Source organism: Geospiza fortis, unplaced genomic scaffold, assembly GCF_000277835.1.
Source record: "Geospiza fortis unplaced genomic scaffold, GeoFor_1.0 scaffold130, whole genome shotgun sequence".
Lineage (NCBI taxonomy): Eukaryota > Metazoa > Chordata > Aves > Passeriformes > Thraupidae > Geospiza > Geospiza fortis.
The window spans coordinates 19,424,764-19,442,265 of NW_005054300.1; the positions used below are offsets into that span (position 1 = coordinate 19,424,764).

The 17,502-nt window shown below is 37.9% G+C and overlaps 1 protein-coding gene across 1 annotated transcript in view; it reads left to right on the forward strand.

Annotated features, from left to right (window-relative positions):
- Positions 1-17,502, forward strand: part of GRID1 (glutamate ionotropic receptor delta type subunit 1) — a 478,229-nt gene that overhangs the window by 360,926 nt on the left and 99,801 nt on the right. The window contains exons 10-11 of the mRNA XM_005417309.2: positions 4,439-4,492; positions 16,311-16,484. Coding sequence (XP_005417366.1) covers positions 4,439-4,492; positions 16,311-16,484 — 228 coding nt within the window. The remainder of the gene's footprint in view (positions 1-4,438; positions 4,493-16,310; positions 16,485-17,502) is intronic.

A 17,502-nucleotide genomic window follows, 5' to 3' on the forward strand; every position in this document is an offset into this window, starting at 1 on the left:
GAGCAAGTTGCTGCATGGTACTTAGTTGCTGGCTGGGATTAAACCATTGCAGTTTGCAAGAGATTTGGTTTTGAGTTCTTCCAGTGTTTCTTTGGACACCCTTTTCAAATTATTTTCTGTGAAGTCCCCAGTTTGCCCTCAGCTTTTTTTTTCATTGTGGAAAGCTATGATGCTCTTTATCCTCACCATTAAGTTACAGGATGTGCAAATAATAACTTTTGCTACTTTGGTATCCCCCCTAGCAAAACAGTCTGCTGGTTCTTTTATATCATGGATTTCAGAGTGGCAACCTTTGTTTCCAAAAATTGAGACACAACAGGAACATCTGTGTTTGCCATCTGCAAGACATTTCCTTCTGGGATCCCAGGGCTGGTTGCAGGGCTTGCAGACATCCCTACTGCTTGTTCCCCTGGGTGCACAGGGAGGAGACAACAGGTTTGTAACTATAACACTGCTGCATGTCATTCTGGACTCTTCAGCACATCCTGCTGTCACTGGAGCACAGCCTGCCCAGGTCTGTTTGAACACCCAGCATCTTCTCTCAGTTGTGTCCAGCCACTCATGCCTGCATCTCTCTTTATGCAGCTTTTTGCTGTTAACAGCAAGGTGCTGGCCCTGGCAAAGCAGCCAGGTATTGTGGAAAAGAGCCTTCCCTATTACTGGCCAGCCATTAAATGCTTGGAGAGGTTTTCAGTTTTAGATTTTTTGAGAAGGTCAAGAAAGGATTGTTTCTGTTTCTTTTTTCCTTTTTCCCTCTGCAAAATTATTTCTGAATATAGCAGTATTTATTGCTTACTTTCCTGACTTATTCAATCCTGCAACTGCCATTAGATAAAATAATGAACCGAGTTACTTTTTCATAAAGGCAATGTAAATATTTGTTTTCCACTAGATTCCAATAAAAAATGTTTTCATGGATTATTGACAGTAAATTATTTTAAGTTATATGTTTAAAAGTAAACAAAACTACATATGTAAACTATCTTTGATTATGTTTCATGAGGCTTCTTACCCTTTTATCAGTGTTGCTATGAGATCTGAAATCTTAATGCTTGTATTTTGATTTTCAGTTTCTTCCTTTTTCATTTCTATTGCAAATGGTTACTAGTGAGAAATTAAACAGTTTCCTGCATTCACTGCTCCCCTTCCCATCTTCTAGTTCTGGCCTGATTCTGATAGTGTAGTTTATATATGTTGTCACTTGTAGCAGTGCACTGAGTGAATTACAATTCTCTTGTGTGGGTTCTGCATTTTACATTTGGCTCTTGAAAGGTAGCTGGGGAGGAAGAAGGGCACAGTCTCAAACCTCCTTTTTTCCCAGATTTTTAGAATTTATTTACTACTCTGAGATGAAACAAATGAAAGATGGATGCTCTTTAATTTCCATTGTGCTGTTTATCTCAAAAGCAGATTTTCTATTTGATAGAAGTGTTTTGAAACATTACTCCCAAGTGTCACCCAGACCCCCATCTACATAGAAAGTATAAAAAAAACTAGGGCATTTTACACCTATATTAATATTTTTTCCATACAAAACTATGGCATACTTTAACCTGTAAATCCTTCCCCAATAGATGGCAATGCTTTTACTCAGGCAGAGTAATCTCACAAATTCATAGCCTACTTTCTTTATATAGGGTACATTTATCAAGTAGGATGGAATAGGTCCTTCAAGGATGTTTCATAGACAATTTGTTTTCTTTTTGAATGGATGGACACAATCTCAAGCAATTGGCAAGATCCTGAACAGTTTAAATAATTAAAAATGGGTGACCATAATTTCCCAAGTATCTTTTTCCTCTTTAAAGTAAAAAAACCTCACTAAGTTATAAACATTAACTTCTTTCTTACTTTGAGAATTCTCAATAAATTTCGTTATGATAACACAGGTCTGCAGGACCTTGCTTTTCACACTGCTTAACTTTCATGAGCCTCTGGCAATAGACTGGTGATATCAGAAAGTTGAAACCTGAGAGCTGTATTTCAATACGGTTTTTAAAAAGATTTCTTTGGATTGCAAGTCTGTAAATATGGTACAAAATGCAGGAAGTTTCAGCTCTCTCCCAGCACATTTTCATTTCTGAGTAGCAGTTCAGGCTATGTGTTGTAGTTCTGAACAGAAGATATTTAGAGCCATTCAGACTTGACTACCTACGGTGATGTTTCTAAATACATTTCAAGCTATTAGAATGCAGAGCCATTGGCTCTGTAGGAGGAGCACTGAGTGGTCTGGCACTCTGACGACTAAAGATAAACTCTTTAACAGCCTAAATTTAGGCACCTCATTTTAAAAACTTTGGCCCAGATATGTGAACCCAGAAGAATGAGATACGATAATTCATTTCAAATTTCCTGGCTCTTGTGTCTCCCCAGACTGAGCATTTATTCATACAAATTGCTCACTGTTGCAGATGAATCACTAAATGTAGCCAGTGCAATAACTCTGCACCTGAGCATTATTTAATTCTGCTTTGCTAATGCTAGCAGCACTTTGCTCTTTCTCTCTATGTTACAGCACCTGGCTACTTTGGCTTTGTCTGGATATATTTGGGAGGTGAATAGGGAGAAAATGTACACATTTTTGCCCTCCTGTTCATCACTGCTATCTTTCCTAAGAGCTGCTGTTCCTCAGGTGGTCAGCTTAATGTCCCTCCCAGCTTAAAAGAAATGCGAGGGAGGCAATTAGCAAGGGGATGATGCTCTTCATGATAAAGAGAATTACTGTGTTCTGTCTGTGTTGATTTTCCTCTTGCAATGAGTTTGTGGTTTCTCTTGGGATTTTTGTCTCTTTAAAGGTGTATTTCAGTCTGGGAACATGAGAAACAGAGGGAGATATGTGTGTTGCCCACAATTTTCTCTTGTGGTTGTGTGGACTACACAAATGAGTAAAATTTTAAAACAGTTACTTCGGCGAGTAATTTATACCTTTTTTAAGGACACAGTGTAAGCTAAGATTAATGTTAAAGATGCTGGTGTTGGCTACTTAGTGAAGTTTTACCTCATATTTTTGAAGGAATGAGATACCCCTTAGCCTATATCAAGGATGGATTTCTTGTCATTCCAGTGCAGCCTTAGAAGTCGTGGGCGTTTATTCTAAGCCAGTCATCTGTAGTCAGTGTCGTAAAAGAAGGTGATTCATCCCATCTGACACTAAATATCTGAGAGGCTTATTATGCAAATGTGTTCTGAAGAGGAAGGTGGTTGATGATGTTCCTGCTCAGCCCAGTGCTACAGTCTACAGAGCCTCTGAGTACCCCTGCAGTCTTTTTTTGACGTACTGTGGAAATTATCCAGGTTAAAAACCAGTAACTGGAAGTATTTTGCTCGTTTGTATTTGTTTGCAGGTTTTTTTTTTAAACTGGCTTCATTTCAGTGATTCATAGGGCCATTTATAACAGAGAGATAAGAATATCTGTTCAATAAATGGGGTCATACTGGCACAGAAGAAAGAAGTGGTTGAAGGCAGGAACACTCAAAACCGTGTAATGAACTGCCCGCTGAAATACATGTGTGCACTGTTTTATTAGCAGAGATGAACACACTGCAGTAATTGTTTAACCATGTATTAAGCAGGACATTAACAATATCACTGGCAGTGTAGTGTACATCTCTCCATGCTTGCTATCATTTTATTAGACTATTAAGTGTCTTGAAGTGAGCTTATCTATGTCAAACAAAGGGGACACTTAGGAACTTGTGTTTTTATTGTGAGATCCTTCAACTGAGGTTCTCTCTCAGTACTAGTAGTGCAATCTTCTCCAGTTTTAGCTTCACAGTGGATTATACATGTATGGATAAATATGCAAACTGCTGAGATGGATAACTACTACATATTATAAAGAAACATCCTAAGTCCATACCAGGAACACAGTAACATGACCATGCAAATAATAACTTTGTCTTGAGCCTTATGTAAGTGTGAGGAGAGGATGAACTCTCATATAAATGTGTGAACTTCAGCATCTCACTGTCGTGTTTTTAATTAACTAGGTTAGTTAACAGATAAACTATCAGAGGTATAATGAGCCAGAGACAATATATTTTGGGAGGCATATTGAAAAGAAACCCAGCTGAGGAGGATCGTTAGATTTATCATCGAGAAGGTAGATCTCCTGAACTGCATGTTCTATGCAGTTATTCATCACAGGATCCCTTATGCTGATGTACCAACCTGCCCCAGTGTGCTTTTGTGGTACATGGGCACAGTCAGGGTCCTTTGGTTTAGGAACTGAAGTCAGAGAAAGGTGGCTGCCACCAATTAGTTACTGTTCCATGAAGCAGCAGAGGAAGAGATGAAAAGAACTATACTGAAACAATATCAGTAGCAATGAAAACAATCAAAATTAGCTTTATAGTACATTTTTATATAAGTTCTTTCTGGAATATATTTTCCATGTTTTATTTATTTTTATTATTATGTTTCTTTTTATTTTTGTAGGCTGTGGAAACCAACCTTGCATCAAAGGATAGTCACTGGGTCTATGTAAATGAGGTAAGAAAGTCAAAAGAGAAAACACAGCTCGCTACATTCACTCATCATCATCTTTTGTTTCATATGTTTTGACACACCAAACTGAGCATACGTGTAGCATTTTTGCTTTTTGAATGGCACAAAGTTCAGACTCTGTGGTGTCACTGCTTGTCTGTCTTAGTTGAATTTGCATAGGTTGAACACCGGCGGTCAAGATAAAGCTTCCAATATACCTCAGAGCAGCTGGGAGACTTGCTTTTGCCTCCCTGCTGACACTACTTCATTAGCTATTTAGGAAGCAGAGAGTATCTCAAAAGAAATCTCAAACACAGGCATGTCTCTGGCAGAAGCTCACCCTCCACTGCTGTGAAAGCCTGCGTACAGATGCCAGGAGAGAAAAGAGCCTTTGCAAGTTTAGTCCATTCAAATATGTATTTACATGACACACAGGCTTTCTCTAGTGCAGAACTGTGTTGGTGTGTTGGCCAACATCCAGAATAACTGAAATTCAAAGTGTAATGTTTCTCTCTGCAGCAAATGGGATCCTGTCCTGCTACAAAGATTATTTATTTTACCTTAGTGCCATGATGCCCTAATGAGAATCTGTTCAGATTCTTGTTTCAAAAACAATGAAATGTTGTACCATGTATAGTAACTTATAAATCACTGATAAATGGCAGTATTTTATAGATTCCTTGTTTTAATCATGATTTATTTAAAGATAGCAAAATTTATAATTTAAAAAGAACAGTATTCAGTGTCTTATTTTTATATTATAAATGCATAACCTCTAATTTAATAGCCAATTCCTTTGTTAATTTCTCCCTCCTTTCTTTGCACCTACCTAATAATTTTAGATAGGCAACTTTTAATAGTAACTATAAATTGTATTTTGTGGCAGTAGACAGGCTCTGTAATTAAATCGGGGTTAGGGAAAGCAAGTGAAATCCCTGCTTGGAAAGGCTTTATAAATTCTTTCTAGTCCTTTTTACATTTAAGCACCTCCTGGTTTGTCAGGTGCTGTAATGACCCACTACAAAACATCAGCAAGATGCCCAGAGAGTCAGTGTTTATATTCACATAAAGATAATACAGTGCATATTTCCCTAAACATTTATAGAGAGGGAGTGTTTGTAAATTTTTTACTGCTTCTGTTATTGTTCAGATGTTAAAATTCACTTCACGAAGCCTGAATCTGAAACATTGTGATAAAAGCCTTCAGCACTTGTGCACTAATGTGTGCACACTCATACACGCACAAACAAATCACACAGGGTGTCAGTTCTGCTCCTCTTTTGGATGCTTTTGTTTTTTTCTCCTTTGTGGCTAAAGACTAGGTAGGGAAGCTATGAGAACAGCCTGTGAATTGAGAGTGTAAATTTCTAGTGAAAAATATCAGTGCACATAATTTATAAATACCTCAAAATGCAATTCAGTCAAAACAGACAATTAGAGAAGCTTTTCAGACTCACAAAACTTTGGAAAAAAATCTTTGCAGGCAGAAGGAAGAGGAAATGTCATGGCTGTCCTTTCTTTTACAGAAGTGTTGGAATTTGTGTGCGTGCTTAAAGCTACTGTCAGAAAGTGCATTGAGCATCTCCGTGGATGCGTCTATAGAAATTTGGAGGTTCCTTAGGGCTTGCTTCTTATTTAAGTGTGCATTCCCCCTTGCTAGCAAGAGGACAGAGTGATAAAGCTTTCCATGTACATGTTTCCAATTAGTGGTAGTGGGAAGTGCATGAATATTTGATGGAAAAGATGATGCTGATTCTTACTGTGATTTGTGGAGTGGAATTAACTTTTAATTCCCAACAGTCAAATCAGCTCTTTTTGATGTGTTTCCTTGAGAGTAGAACTCCTTTATGCAAATGGAGCAAAACGTTAGCCAGTCTTTTTTTTGTCCTGTGCAGATTGAGGACCCTACACTTCCCTGTTCGCCCTGTGACCCAGTGATCCCATTGCAAGGAAAGAGAGGTGTAGGGCTGACTGATTGAAGGGGCAGTAGCAGGAAGAGAGCACAGGGACAGTTTTTTCCATGGAGGTTCCTTGTGTGAAGAGCACTGGATTATAAACAGGTTTTTCAGGGCTTTTGCACTTCAGGGAACCATTGAAGGGCTTTGGACAGCTCAGGCTACTGAGATCTGCTGACCCAGAGCACCTTACAGTGTACTCTGTCTCCCGCTTCTCCTCAAGCCAATGAGAACCTGAAACTTGGACTTACCTTGTTATAGGAAGCATGACTATATAGCATGGTATTCGTTCAATAAGAGATTTTGTTATCTTACTTCAATTAAATCTACTTTACTCTCTTTGCACTGACAATCTGATAAAAATTTGTGTTTGGTTATTTTTTTCCCCTTGTGTGCCTTCCCATGTGGTAAAATAGGAATTAAGTTTTGGAGGTAGAACAAATTTTATCACTTAAATTTTGTTAGATAAGCAAGACCTCCAAACTTTGGATGAGCTAACTGTAAATCTATATGACTGGTAATTATTCAGCAAATGAACAAACAGCTGTACTAATAAAATCCTGTTTGCTAGTTTTCAATAACCCAGATCTGTGCTGAAATATCTGTTCGGTTTGGATGCCATTGCTGCTGAGAAAGGATTTGGTCATATTTAGAAAAGGACTTGTTTATTGGGAGTTAAATTTACTGTGTGGAGTTGGAAGGCTGAACCATTACCTGGCAGGTTTTCTAGGGTAAGAGAATACACAGGGATGGATCTTTTCAGGCGGTATCATGTCCTCATATGTCCTCTTTGCAGCCAAAGTGATAAAAAAAAACTTACTGCTTAAAAATATATATTTGTGTGCCCACTTTTCTGGTTTCAAACAGGGTGTTCCAATATTGCAATAGCTGTCAAAAGTAGTGGAGATTAGAAGGAAAAAAGGGAAAATTTTTTCTAACTACCCACCCCCTTTTTGATTTCCATCATCTGCAATTTTTGTTTTTATTCATCTAGAAATGCTAAATCATCTCTTGCTTTTATTTAGACATTGATTCTACCTAAATTCTGGGTTAAATTGCCAGGTAGCTTTTTCTGATGACTATTACATACTTAGCTGTGTCTCCAGAATAGTCCAAAGCACTTTATTATCATTGCCTGTGTGGGGAGTTGTCAATGACTTGCAGTTTTGGAAGATCTGTTAGAACATATCTGGTGTTCTGCTTGAACCTTTGCTGTTTATACCTTTGGTGGCTGGAGTGACCCACCAGCTTTGATAGACATGTGCTGCTGCTTCTTTTGGCAAGACTGGCACAGTTACAGATGACCCCTGTTTTTTTTGATATTTATTTCCTGTTTTTCTCCCTAGTTTTCTTTATTATTTTTATTTTTCTCTTTTCTTTCTCTTTCATACCTGGCATTAAGCATTTCTGTTGGCTCCTCATGACATTTTTCATTTTCCCCTTCTCTTTTTTTGCCCTTTCTGATAAAATGCTGTGCCTTGCCCAGGGCATGTGTCTGTGGGAGAGGTACAAGAGCAATACTTGAAACTGAATTTGGATGTTGTTGTACCAGGAGCAGTGCTCCAGGAACTTGTGTCTGCTTCTTTATTAGCAGCAGCAGTAGGTCTGGGAGTATAAAGAGAGTTAGAAACCATATTTCCCTTTTAGTGGGACATTTCATGGTTTTAAAATTGTCTCCATTCCAAAGGTAAAGAAAAGATAAATTATTCTGGAAAACTGGAATATTAAAAAAATTATAATCAAATGAAACATAGTATTTTATTCCCTCATCTCAATATATTTAATTCTAATTCCAAGTTTCTAAGTATTCACTATTTTTACATGTAAATCAGTACAAAAAGCAATGAACTACTCTTCCTGGACGTGGAATGGTGCAGAATTCAGCAGAAAATTCAAATTAGTTGTTTTGCTGTTAAGAAATAATTTCTTTAATTTATTTTTAAACTTATTTTTTATTCAGTAGTTTAATGAAAAGCTGTAAGTCATGGTCTGGCAAAGCACAAGACTACTCATTGATATAGGAGAACACTTTTTGTGAAGGGCAGGTAGGGATGCAAAAAAGGCAATATAGTGTTGGTTGCATATTAAAAAAACATCTGTACCCACTCGGAAGCTGAGGAGAGGTGAGGGACAAACTTTTGGCTGGAAATATGCCGGAGATACTGAGGAAGACTGTTTTTGAAAGTGCATTTTTTTGGACAGAAATGCCCCAAAGACAAGAAATTAAAATAAAGGAAGATTTTAATTTCCTTGCAGTGGAGAAAATAGGGTTGGGGCACAGATGGAGCTTCACAAATTTCCTTCGATTGATGTTATCTGTACATGTTTAAAATGTTAAGGCAGCCATCAGTTCAGATTTCATTGTGGCCAAGGAAGAATGGGCTGAGGAAGCCAGAAGATAATTAGTGTGAAAGTGATCATGACATGGTAACATGAACTTTTTGGAGAAGAGGGAGAGGTGGGAAAAAGACCATGGGAATAATGGACATCAAAAGATTGTCCAACTTCACGGCTTTGGAAAACTAGTAATGCTTTTGGAAAGATAACATAGTAAGTAAAGTGTGGCTAAAGAACTGTGGGATTCTCTGAAGGTGAAGGCATAACAAGGTATCCTTATGGTGACAGTGGGTTATCTTCATAGAACTTGAAATCAGAGATGAATTCTAAAGAAAAATGAATTTAAGAAAAGGGCTAGGGAAGAGTGTAAAGGAGTAACAAAGTAAGGGATTATCAAGTAAGGCTGTGTTGCAAAATTACTCATACCAGGGATCATGAAAAATAATGAAAGAAGTTTATATATAGCATAAGATAAAGTGAAAGGTGATTACTTTAAAAAGGGAGGTGTAATGTTTTTACTTAGTTCCCTGATTCTGACTTTATAAAATTATTAATTATTACCAGACTGTTAAAAACACATTGTTGTAGTTCCAATTGTTTTAGATGAATTTGAAGCCCTCCAGCAGGTGAGATTTAATATAGAGAAGTGCTTTTGCTTGTGGTTACAAAATGAGGTATAGGTGGTGAGCATCTTCAGGAGCAGCTTAGAATCCTTGTGGATAAAAGCCAGAATGAGAATCAGTGCTGTTGTGGTCCTGCTGAGTTAGCAAATGTAGTCCTCAGATATGATACCAGAAACATCCATTGTAAGATAAGGGAGGCAATTATTTCGCTCTGTTTGACATCAGCTTGGCTTTGTTGGAACAGTACTGCAAGATTTGGGCAAAATACTTTAAAACAGAACAAGGCATGCAGAACAGTGTTGAAAATGTAGAGGAAAGCACTTAGTGTGATGAAAGCTTGGTAAAATATGACCCATGTATAAAGGCTGAAAAACTTGGTACAAGCATAACAAGAATATGATCACATCTTCAATCTAGAAATATAAGGGAAATATAATTTAATCTTCTGCAGTGGAAATTAGATATCTAGTATTGGAAAATGGTTTATGATCCAAGCCTGAGAGTGTATAGGAACAACTTCCTAGGTTGCCTTCTTCTATCCCATCATCTGTCTCTTTTCTCACCTGGTTCTGCCCTTGTTTTTTATTCTTCATTTCTCATCATCCTACTCACATTATATAAGTCAGCTAAATAATTTCAGTGTCAGTATGGAAAGACAAATAAAACTGTGTTTTGAATTCCACTGGGTATTTTCTGATCTGCACCTTCTGCTCTAGGTCTGTCCACACATCTTTTTTCAATGTGGTTATGACAGTTTATGCAAAGACTCACTGCATATACTTCTTACTGAACCATTTATTCAGTACTTTTGGTGGTAACCATGAATGTAGGGGATCTGTGAGTCATGGTTGATTTCCAGCCATCACAGAGCTCCATCCTTCTCTGTCTAGTGAATAAGCTGGAATGACTGCGTTTGATTGGATTCTGTCAGCCAAATCCACCCTTGGGGCCATCTCAGTGATTTGACTTAGCCAGGGATGAACTGAGCACCGTGTTTCCTGGTATCAGTCATTTGTAATGGAGGATTATGTTGTAATTGTGTGTGGTTTGGACAGAAGAATGCCTAGTAATGAATTACTTGCACTTTTAATGTTTTAAAAGTAGAAATAATTGTAAGATGTAAAAAGAAAGTCTGAAAGCTAAAGATCAGAGCTCCCTCTTGACTACAGTTTTTATTTGTTGCTTTTACATTACATTGATTTTCATTGATTCGGATCAATCCACATCAGAACAGATACAAAGGAACATTTGTCATTAACACAAAATAACTTCTTTTTTAGTTTTAGAATCACCACATTCTGTGCCATATGGACTAACAAATGCTGAAATTCAATATTCGCTTCTAAGTTCTCAAACTGCAACCACGGCAATAGTGGAGAGAACCAGTAGAAATTTCATTACTTTTTTTTTTTTACTGTCTAAAAGATCAAGTAGTCACTAGAAAGGAATGTGCTATGTGCTAAAGAAGTCCTTGTGGGTTAAGTGCCAACCCCCTGTGGGTGTTTCTCAGGGTACAATGGTTTAAGAAGTGAGGAGGATAGTGGGTAACTGAATTTCTGTATTCCTGTGTTTCAACATACAGTTTAGTGCTATGCAGAGTAACTTGAATCTAAGGTTGCAAATGGGCTCATTTCTTTACCTCTTAGAAAAAGTTGTGCTGTTATTTGTCCCATTTAAAAGCAAACAAAGAAAAATCAAACAGCTTACACTGCAACATTGTGGAGTGGATAGCAGAAAAGTAAATTGTATTTGTAACGGCCTCAGCAAAAAGATACTTTTTTTTTGTAGGTAGAATGTGGAAAACCAGTTGATCCTTGTGTACTAACCTGAACTTAATAACTGGGGTTTTTAAAAAATCATCAGTAGCTTTTACAGTGCTTAGAAAACCATGCTTTAAAAAAAAAAAAAGTCAGGGACCAGTTTGTTATTTGTGGAGATCTGTTTTCAATAAGAAACCTGAAACAAATAGTTGTAGAAATAGAATACAATAAAAATTCCAAGTCCATAGGAAAGCAAAGTATTCAGTAGTAAAAAAACCCTGAGATTCTTGTAAGCTTTAATTAAAAAATCAAACTAAACTCTGATTAACACTGAGAAAAAGTTGCTTTTTAATATTTTTTCCTTTTAATCTTTCTCTTTCAATAAAGATCCTGATTTGAGTCAGTAAGAGAAACTACTGGAGCAAATGCAGGTCTAATGTATTTGGCTGAAATCCTCCCAACTATTTTGATATTTTCAGAAAAGCCCTCTTAGCTGAGAAAGAGAAGGGAAAAGTGATGTGAGAAGAAAAGTATTTGGAATTTTTTTTGCAGGAAAAGCAATAAAAAAATTTGGAAATATAGCAAGAGTAGACAATTTATCAGAGAAGTCTTAGACAGGAAGTTAGAGTGCTAAGGGGCTTGGGGAACTCTGGGCCATGTGGAGATGACATTGTCCTCATCACTTGAATACCAGTCAAAAATTTTAGACAGCAGTTGACCTTATTCTTCCTTTTTGGACAGATGATGCTTACGAATGATGCTGGTGGTGTTGCCAGCAGATTAATTTATAGATCTTCAGTGGACAGATAAAACTTTCCTAAGCTCAGCTCAGGTGATCAGTCAGAGCAGAGTGCAGAAAAATGGCTATTGATGCTTTTCCTTTGTCCTCTCAGAACATTCACTCAGAACATCTTTCTGCTAATCCTGCTCTGTACTCAAGCTCAATTCTTTTTTCTGTTATTTTCACAGGTCTCTCTTCACCACTGTTTCATTGTCTATAGGGGACAGTTTTCTATATGAGGGACAAGAAAGTGTCTCATCAACCCCCTGGTGTGACTACTTCTTACTTTCCATTTCCATCCTGCACTTCTGTTGCTTCTGCCAATATTTGTTTTCTTTCCTTTCACCACATCAGATGTTCCCAGTATGTCTGAAGGTACTACTGGTCCTCTTGACTTGAGAATCAAATGGCTTCTCATCTGTCATCTGGGCACCTCTTTATTATTTTCCTTTATAAAATATTTTTTGAAAGTTGAGAAAAATGAGCAGAAAATAGAATAGTAATTATCAGATAAAGTCTATCTCAGCAAGATACTTTTTTCCCCAGGGGCAGCATGTAGGCAGGTGTAAGATAATGAATGATGAGCAGAGTTTTCTTAGCACATGGCTGTAGAGCAATACTGGGAAAACTCACTTGGGGAGAAAAAAAACTCTTATGACTGCAGTGGTTTTTCTTCACTTTTTGGAGAATATTTTTCCAGAAATGCCTATGTTATGTGCATTTTGGGTGATCAACAGTCCCCATGCAAATTGCTGTGGCCTAATTTTTGCTTGGGTAGAGCTAGGACTGGGGTCCTGCTCACTTGTTCTCTTCATATAGAAGGGCTTAATCTTGTTTTCTTTGTTTCATTTTAAAGCACCCATTTGTGTAATGATATCTGTGTTTACTTTGATAACCAGAAGTCGGTAAATTTTTAACACTTCCCGATATTTTACTTTTTCTTGAAAAAGTTCAGACCTTTTAATAATCATTTATGAATGCAAGTGGGGCAAACATTCTAAGATATTCTCAAATTGTACAAAAATACAGAATAAAAAAGTTTAAAAATAGAATAGAAATACAAGGAACACAGCGTGGAAATTTCAGAAGATTTAGGAAATGACACATTTCAATGCAAAATGTAGCAATTTGCAATTACAATTTATTCTAATTGTGTTCCAGGTACTCTATATTTATTACTTGCCTAAGGAAATCTCACTTCTCTCCTTTTGGCTGCGATCTTCAACACTGCAGCATTTATATTTATTTATTTATTCCCACAAAAATCTGTGGGTTTTCTTTTCCTGATAACTGCTTGAAAGTTATACATAGACTTGAAACAGTACTGGATAGGCACTTGCATCATGCCCAGAGAAATTTGTAGGGTTTAGAACTGGCCTGATTCTAATGCTGTGGAATTACACAGAAGGAGTCTCAGTCATCTGGGAGCAAGGTCATAGATGAGCTTTGATGAGTTGTTTTATCAGTGAATAATAATAATAATTTTTTCCACAGTAATATCAAAGGTGGGGTTTTTTTTTGGCTTTGTCCAGCTTTTACTATCATTTCGTGTGCTTTCCACCCTGCCCTCCAAGAGAATTTTTAGTATGGAATTATATTTTATTAAATCAGCACATCTTTTACTGTATAGGCTCTCACTATGATCTGAGATAAAGACATCTGGACACCCAGTGCAGAGTCCTTATCTATAGAAATAGAGCTAATTAAATTAAATTAGGACTACACCCCTGTAGAGACTTTTAGGAGCACTGGGTAAAAAGAAGTGAGGTGTGGTACTGGAGGTGTGGGAGGGCAATGAGGATGGGAGTTGGACAGGTGATTGTGCATAGATTGTTAGCATTCGTTCATTGTATTAGAACATCTGTTCATTGCATTAGAACAATTGTTCATCGTATTAGAACATTTTCTGTGGTAAGAAAAGTGGACAGTGTCCTTTCTTTAAAGGATCAACCTTTTATTTACATATATGTGTGTGTGTGTGTCTGTTCATGTGGGATGCAGAGAAGCCAGCAATATGTAAATGTTGAATAAATCTACCTGCAGGGTAAGCTGTGGTGAACCTTCTCAAAAAATAGCTAATGGAATGATGTTTTCTGGATTTTCAACAAGTGCTCATTTATAGATGTAAACAGTGCGTTGAGGGGAGTTAGAATAACCCATCAAACAGTATTGATACTACTGAAAAAATCCAAATAAATCTCTAACTTGTCTCCATGAGCATCCTTGTTCTCACTGCTGTTCTGTTTAATCCTCCAGTTTTCTCAGGGATATATTTTCTGGAAATATGTTTCAGTTCTTTAAATTATTAATGTCATTAAAATTTATAATTTTCTGTCATTACCTCTAGGAAAATAGAGATTGTAGTGTGAAACATAATTGTCTCATTTTGTGATTTGTGTTATGATAGTTGAGCACAACTAAAGCAGATTTAAGTATTCCCCTGAGCACTATGACATGGTATTGCAAACTAACTGAAATTCTGTGTGTGCAGATAGACAGATAAACCAATTCCACAAGGAACCAATATTTGAGTTTCTGAGACATCTTTGATAGGATGTGTATCACTTAGAGAGGACACAAAATGTGTATGGTGAGAGCTGAACTGAAGGTTTGGATGATGTGTGGTTCTTTATTTCTCGGTTTTCAGCCACTTGGTCTGAGTGTCGCTACCAAGGGATGCAGCCTAGGAGGTTATGAGTCCAAGCTATGCCAATCAATTGTCTCTCCCTCAGACTTCAGCTTAGAGGTGTCTTTTAACACCCCTCAGATCCACAGAGGGGAAATCTTGAGGGGTCTGTAGAGCTTGGAGATCTGCTACATTGTCTCCTTGCAAGGCTAGAAAATGCTGCCCGGCATTTTCTATTAAGCCTCAAAATCTTTGTCTTCTATAAGGATGTATTTGTTTTCTGATTTGCTGTTTTCATGCCACACCAGTTGGTCTGTCATTAATGCAATGAATTTCACCTTCTTCAAAGTTAAAAATTCATGTTCCTAACAAAAAAAGGGAATTTGGCAAAGAAGAACTGAATTGAGCCAAGGTACAGTACTAGTCAACCATAACAAGTAATTATTATAACCCCATGGTCATTTCCCTCACAGCTTGACAGAGAAAATGGCAAGAAAACAAAATAATTTTTTCTTGAATGTTGAATGTCCAGAGCCAGGCTCACTTCTGCTGATGATGCATCACAAGATGTGGGCCCTGTTGACCAAGTACCTGCAGCAACATGAGTGATTTGCAGCCCCCTGAGCTGCAGGGGGCTAAGAGAGCCCTGCGCAGGCTGGGCACTGGGCTGGCCCAGCTGTGCAGCCAGGGCAGTCCAGCTGTGCTGGGGATGGGCTGATGTGACTTGCAGATGCTGCTGGCGGCCCTGATGAGGAGCTGGGATGTACAGCAGGTGCCTGGGGGGTGAGTGCAGGCAGCAGTGCCTGCCTTTCCTCACAGTGAGCTCCTGCCAGGACAAAAACATTGCAAGCTGCACCTTTGTTATGATTTCAGGATCAGCTAAGCCTGTGATTTTCAAACTGGGGTAAAAAATGAGGTTTTGGTTTTGTGTCTTTCTTTAAACACAAAATGCGTAAAGCATGAAGTGGAGCTGGCTTCAGCCTCCCTATAAGAGCAGTAGATGCAGGCTCTGTCCCAGGATGGATTAGGAGGTTGGGGTGTGTGAAGGTCTGCAGAGAAGGTTTAGAAATTGTGAAGCCTGGAAAGAAAAGCAACCTGTCCTTGAGGTCTCCTTATATCTTCTCCCAAATTATTTTCTGTGCACAGACTGATGTTCCTAAATGTGTCAGACCCCTCCATAAAGTTTCTTCTATTTTTATTTCCTAATACAGACAACCTCAAAGGACTTCCTTGAGTCATTATCAGGATTAGTCTGCAGAAATGATCTACTGTACTTATGGGAAAAGCGCTTTCTTGTAATGTTGTTCACAGGTGAAAGAGCCATATTTCCTGAAGACTGTTATGTTTTTCGATTGTTATTTTGTCCTGAGGATATAGTGAGGTTCTAGTCTGTCAAACAAAAGGTCTTTATATATAAATTTCATTTCAAGGCTCTTTTTTTTTTTTTTAAGAAATCTATTGAGACCATTTTGGTGCTTTCCTTTGAGGAACTACATCTGCAAAACTGTAGTATTGCCAAGATGGATGGTACTGTGTTAAGCTCTTTCCTTTTGTTTCAGATGATGTATAAAAAAATAGCATCGTTGTTATTAAATGCAAAATGACATTTGGCGTAGACTAAGCATGTGCATCTGTAAAATAATTCCCCTATTGTCTGTAAAAAAAATTAACCAATAATGAAAGAAATGCATAAAATGTCTGGACAAACATATGTTTTTAAATGGCTGTGTCTCCGTTCACAGGAAATCACTGATAATGAAATATTAGAGTTGGTGCACAGTGCTCTGGGGAGGATGACAGTGATCCGGCAGATTTTCCCTCTGGCAAGGGACAACAACCAGAGGTGCATGAGGAACAACCACCGAATATCCTCGCTGCTGTGTGATCCACAGGAAGGCTACCTTCAGATGCTGCAGGTCAGTAGCTGTGCACAGCAGAAAAAAGTCCATCTTAAGGATTTGCCATGGGACACTTTTCTGTGGCTGTATGAACTCAGAGGAGGAAGGAAATGAGTAGAGATAAATCTGATCTGGTCAATGTTTCTTGACTTTATTAATTTATTTTATTTCCCAGTGCTGAGTGCTTTAGATGTGATGTTACGTCCATGAAGTATCAGCAAGTGGTTGCACTAAGTCAGAGCTGATTTTGCAAATTTCTTTCACTTAAGAATCTTTTTATATTTGAAAAGTGTTGTGCCATCATGGTCCTGTGATATTACAGCTTGCTTATTGTATTTATGCCTATTAGACATCCGTTGTGAAAGAGTTAACTTGGGAGGATAATAGAACTCTGATAGGTATTGGGCTGCAGAGCATTTTATATTTAGGTAATGGACTGAATCAAGCTGATGTATTCAGTCTGTCCCTTTCAATAGTCTCAGAAGCCTCCAGCAGCTGCTAATTGTCTAAGCATGTAAAATATGCACTGCTAGTTCAAGTTTCAGGTTTTGGTAACACATCTGACTTTGGTGTTAGCAACATCTTGACATTTCTTGGCAAATTGTCCCAGATATCAGAATTTTTTTCACAGTAATTTAATATTATTTAATAGGTGCTATTTCCAATAATAGTGCAATAATTCAGAAACAAAGGGCTTGGACTTTCAATGGGCCTTATGTATTTTGGTTTACTTCAGACACATCTTATTTATATCACTATTGAAGGTATTGAATATAGGTATAAACTTTAGTGGGACTTATCATATAAACTCACTTAGAACCATTTAATTGCAAACTTAATCTTAAACTGAGATGGTTTGAATGAGGGCACTGTGGTTGAGCCTGTGGGCTGTCCAGTGTGGGTGTGCATGGTGGGATGATGGAGAAGGGGCTTGGTTAGTCTTGGGGAGGGGCTGTCACCAGCCTGGGCTGCTGCAGCCTGCTCGGGAGGGTGTGTGGCCTCAGGGCTCCTGCAAGATGGAATCCTGTCCTGGCTT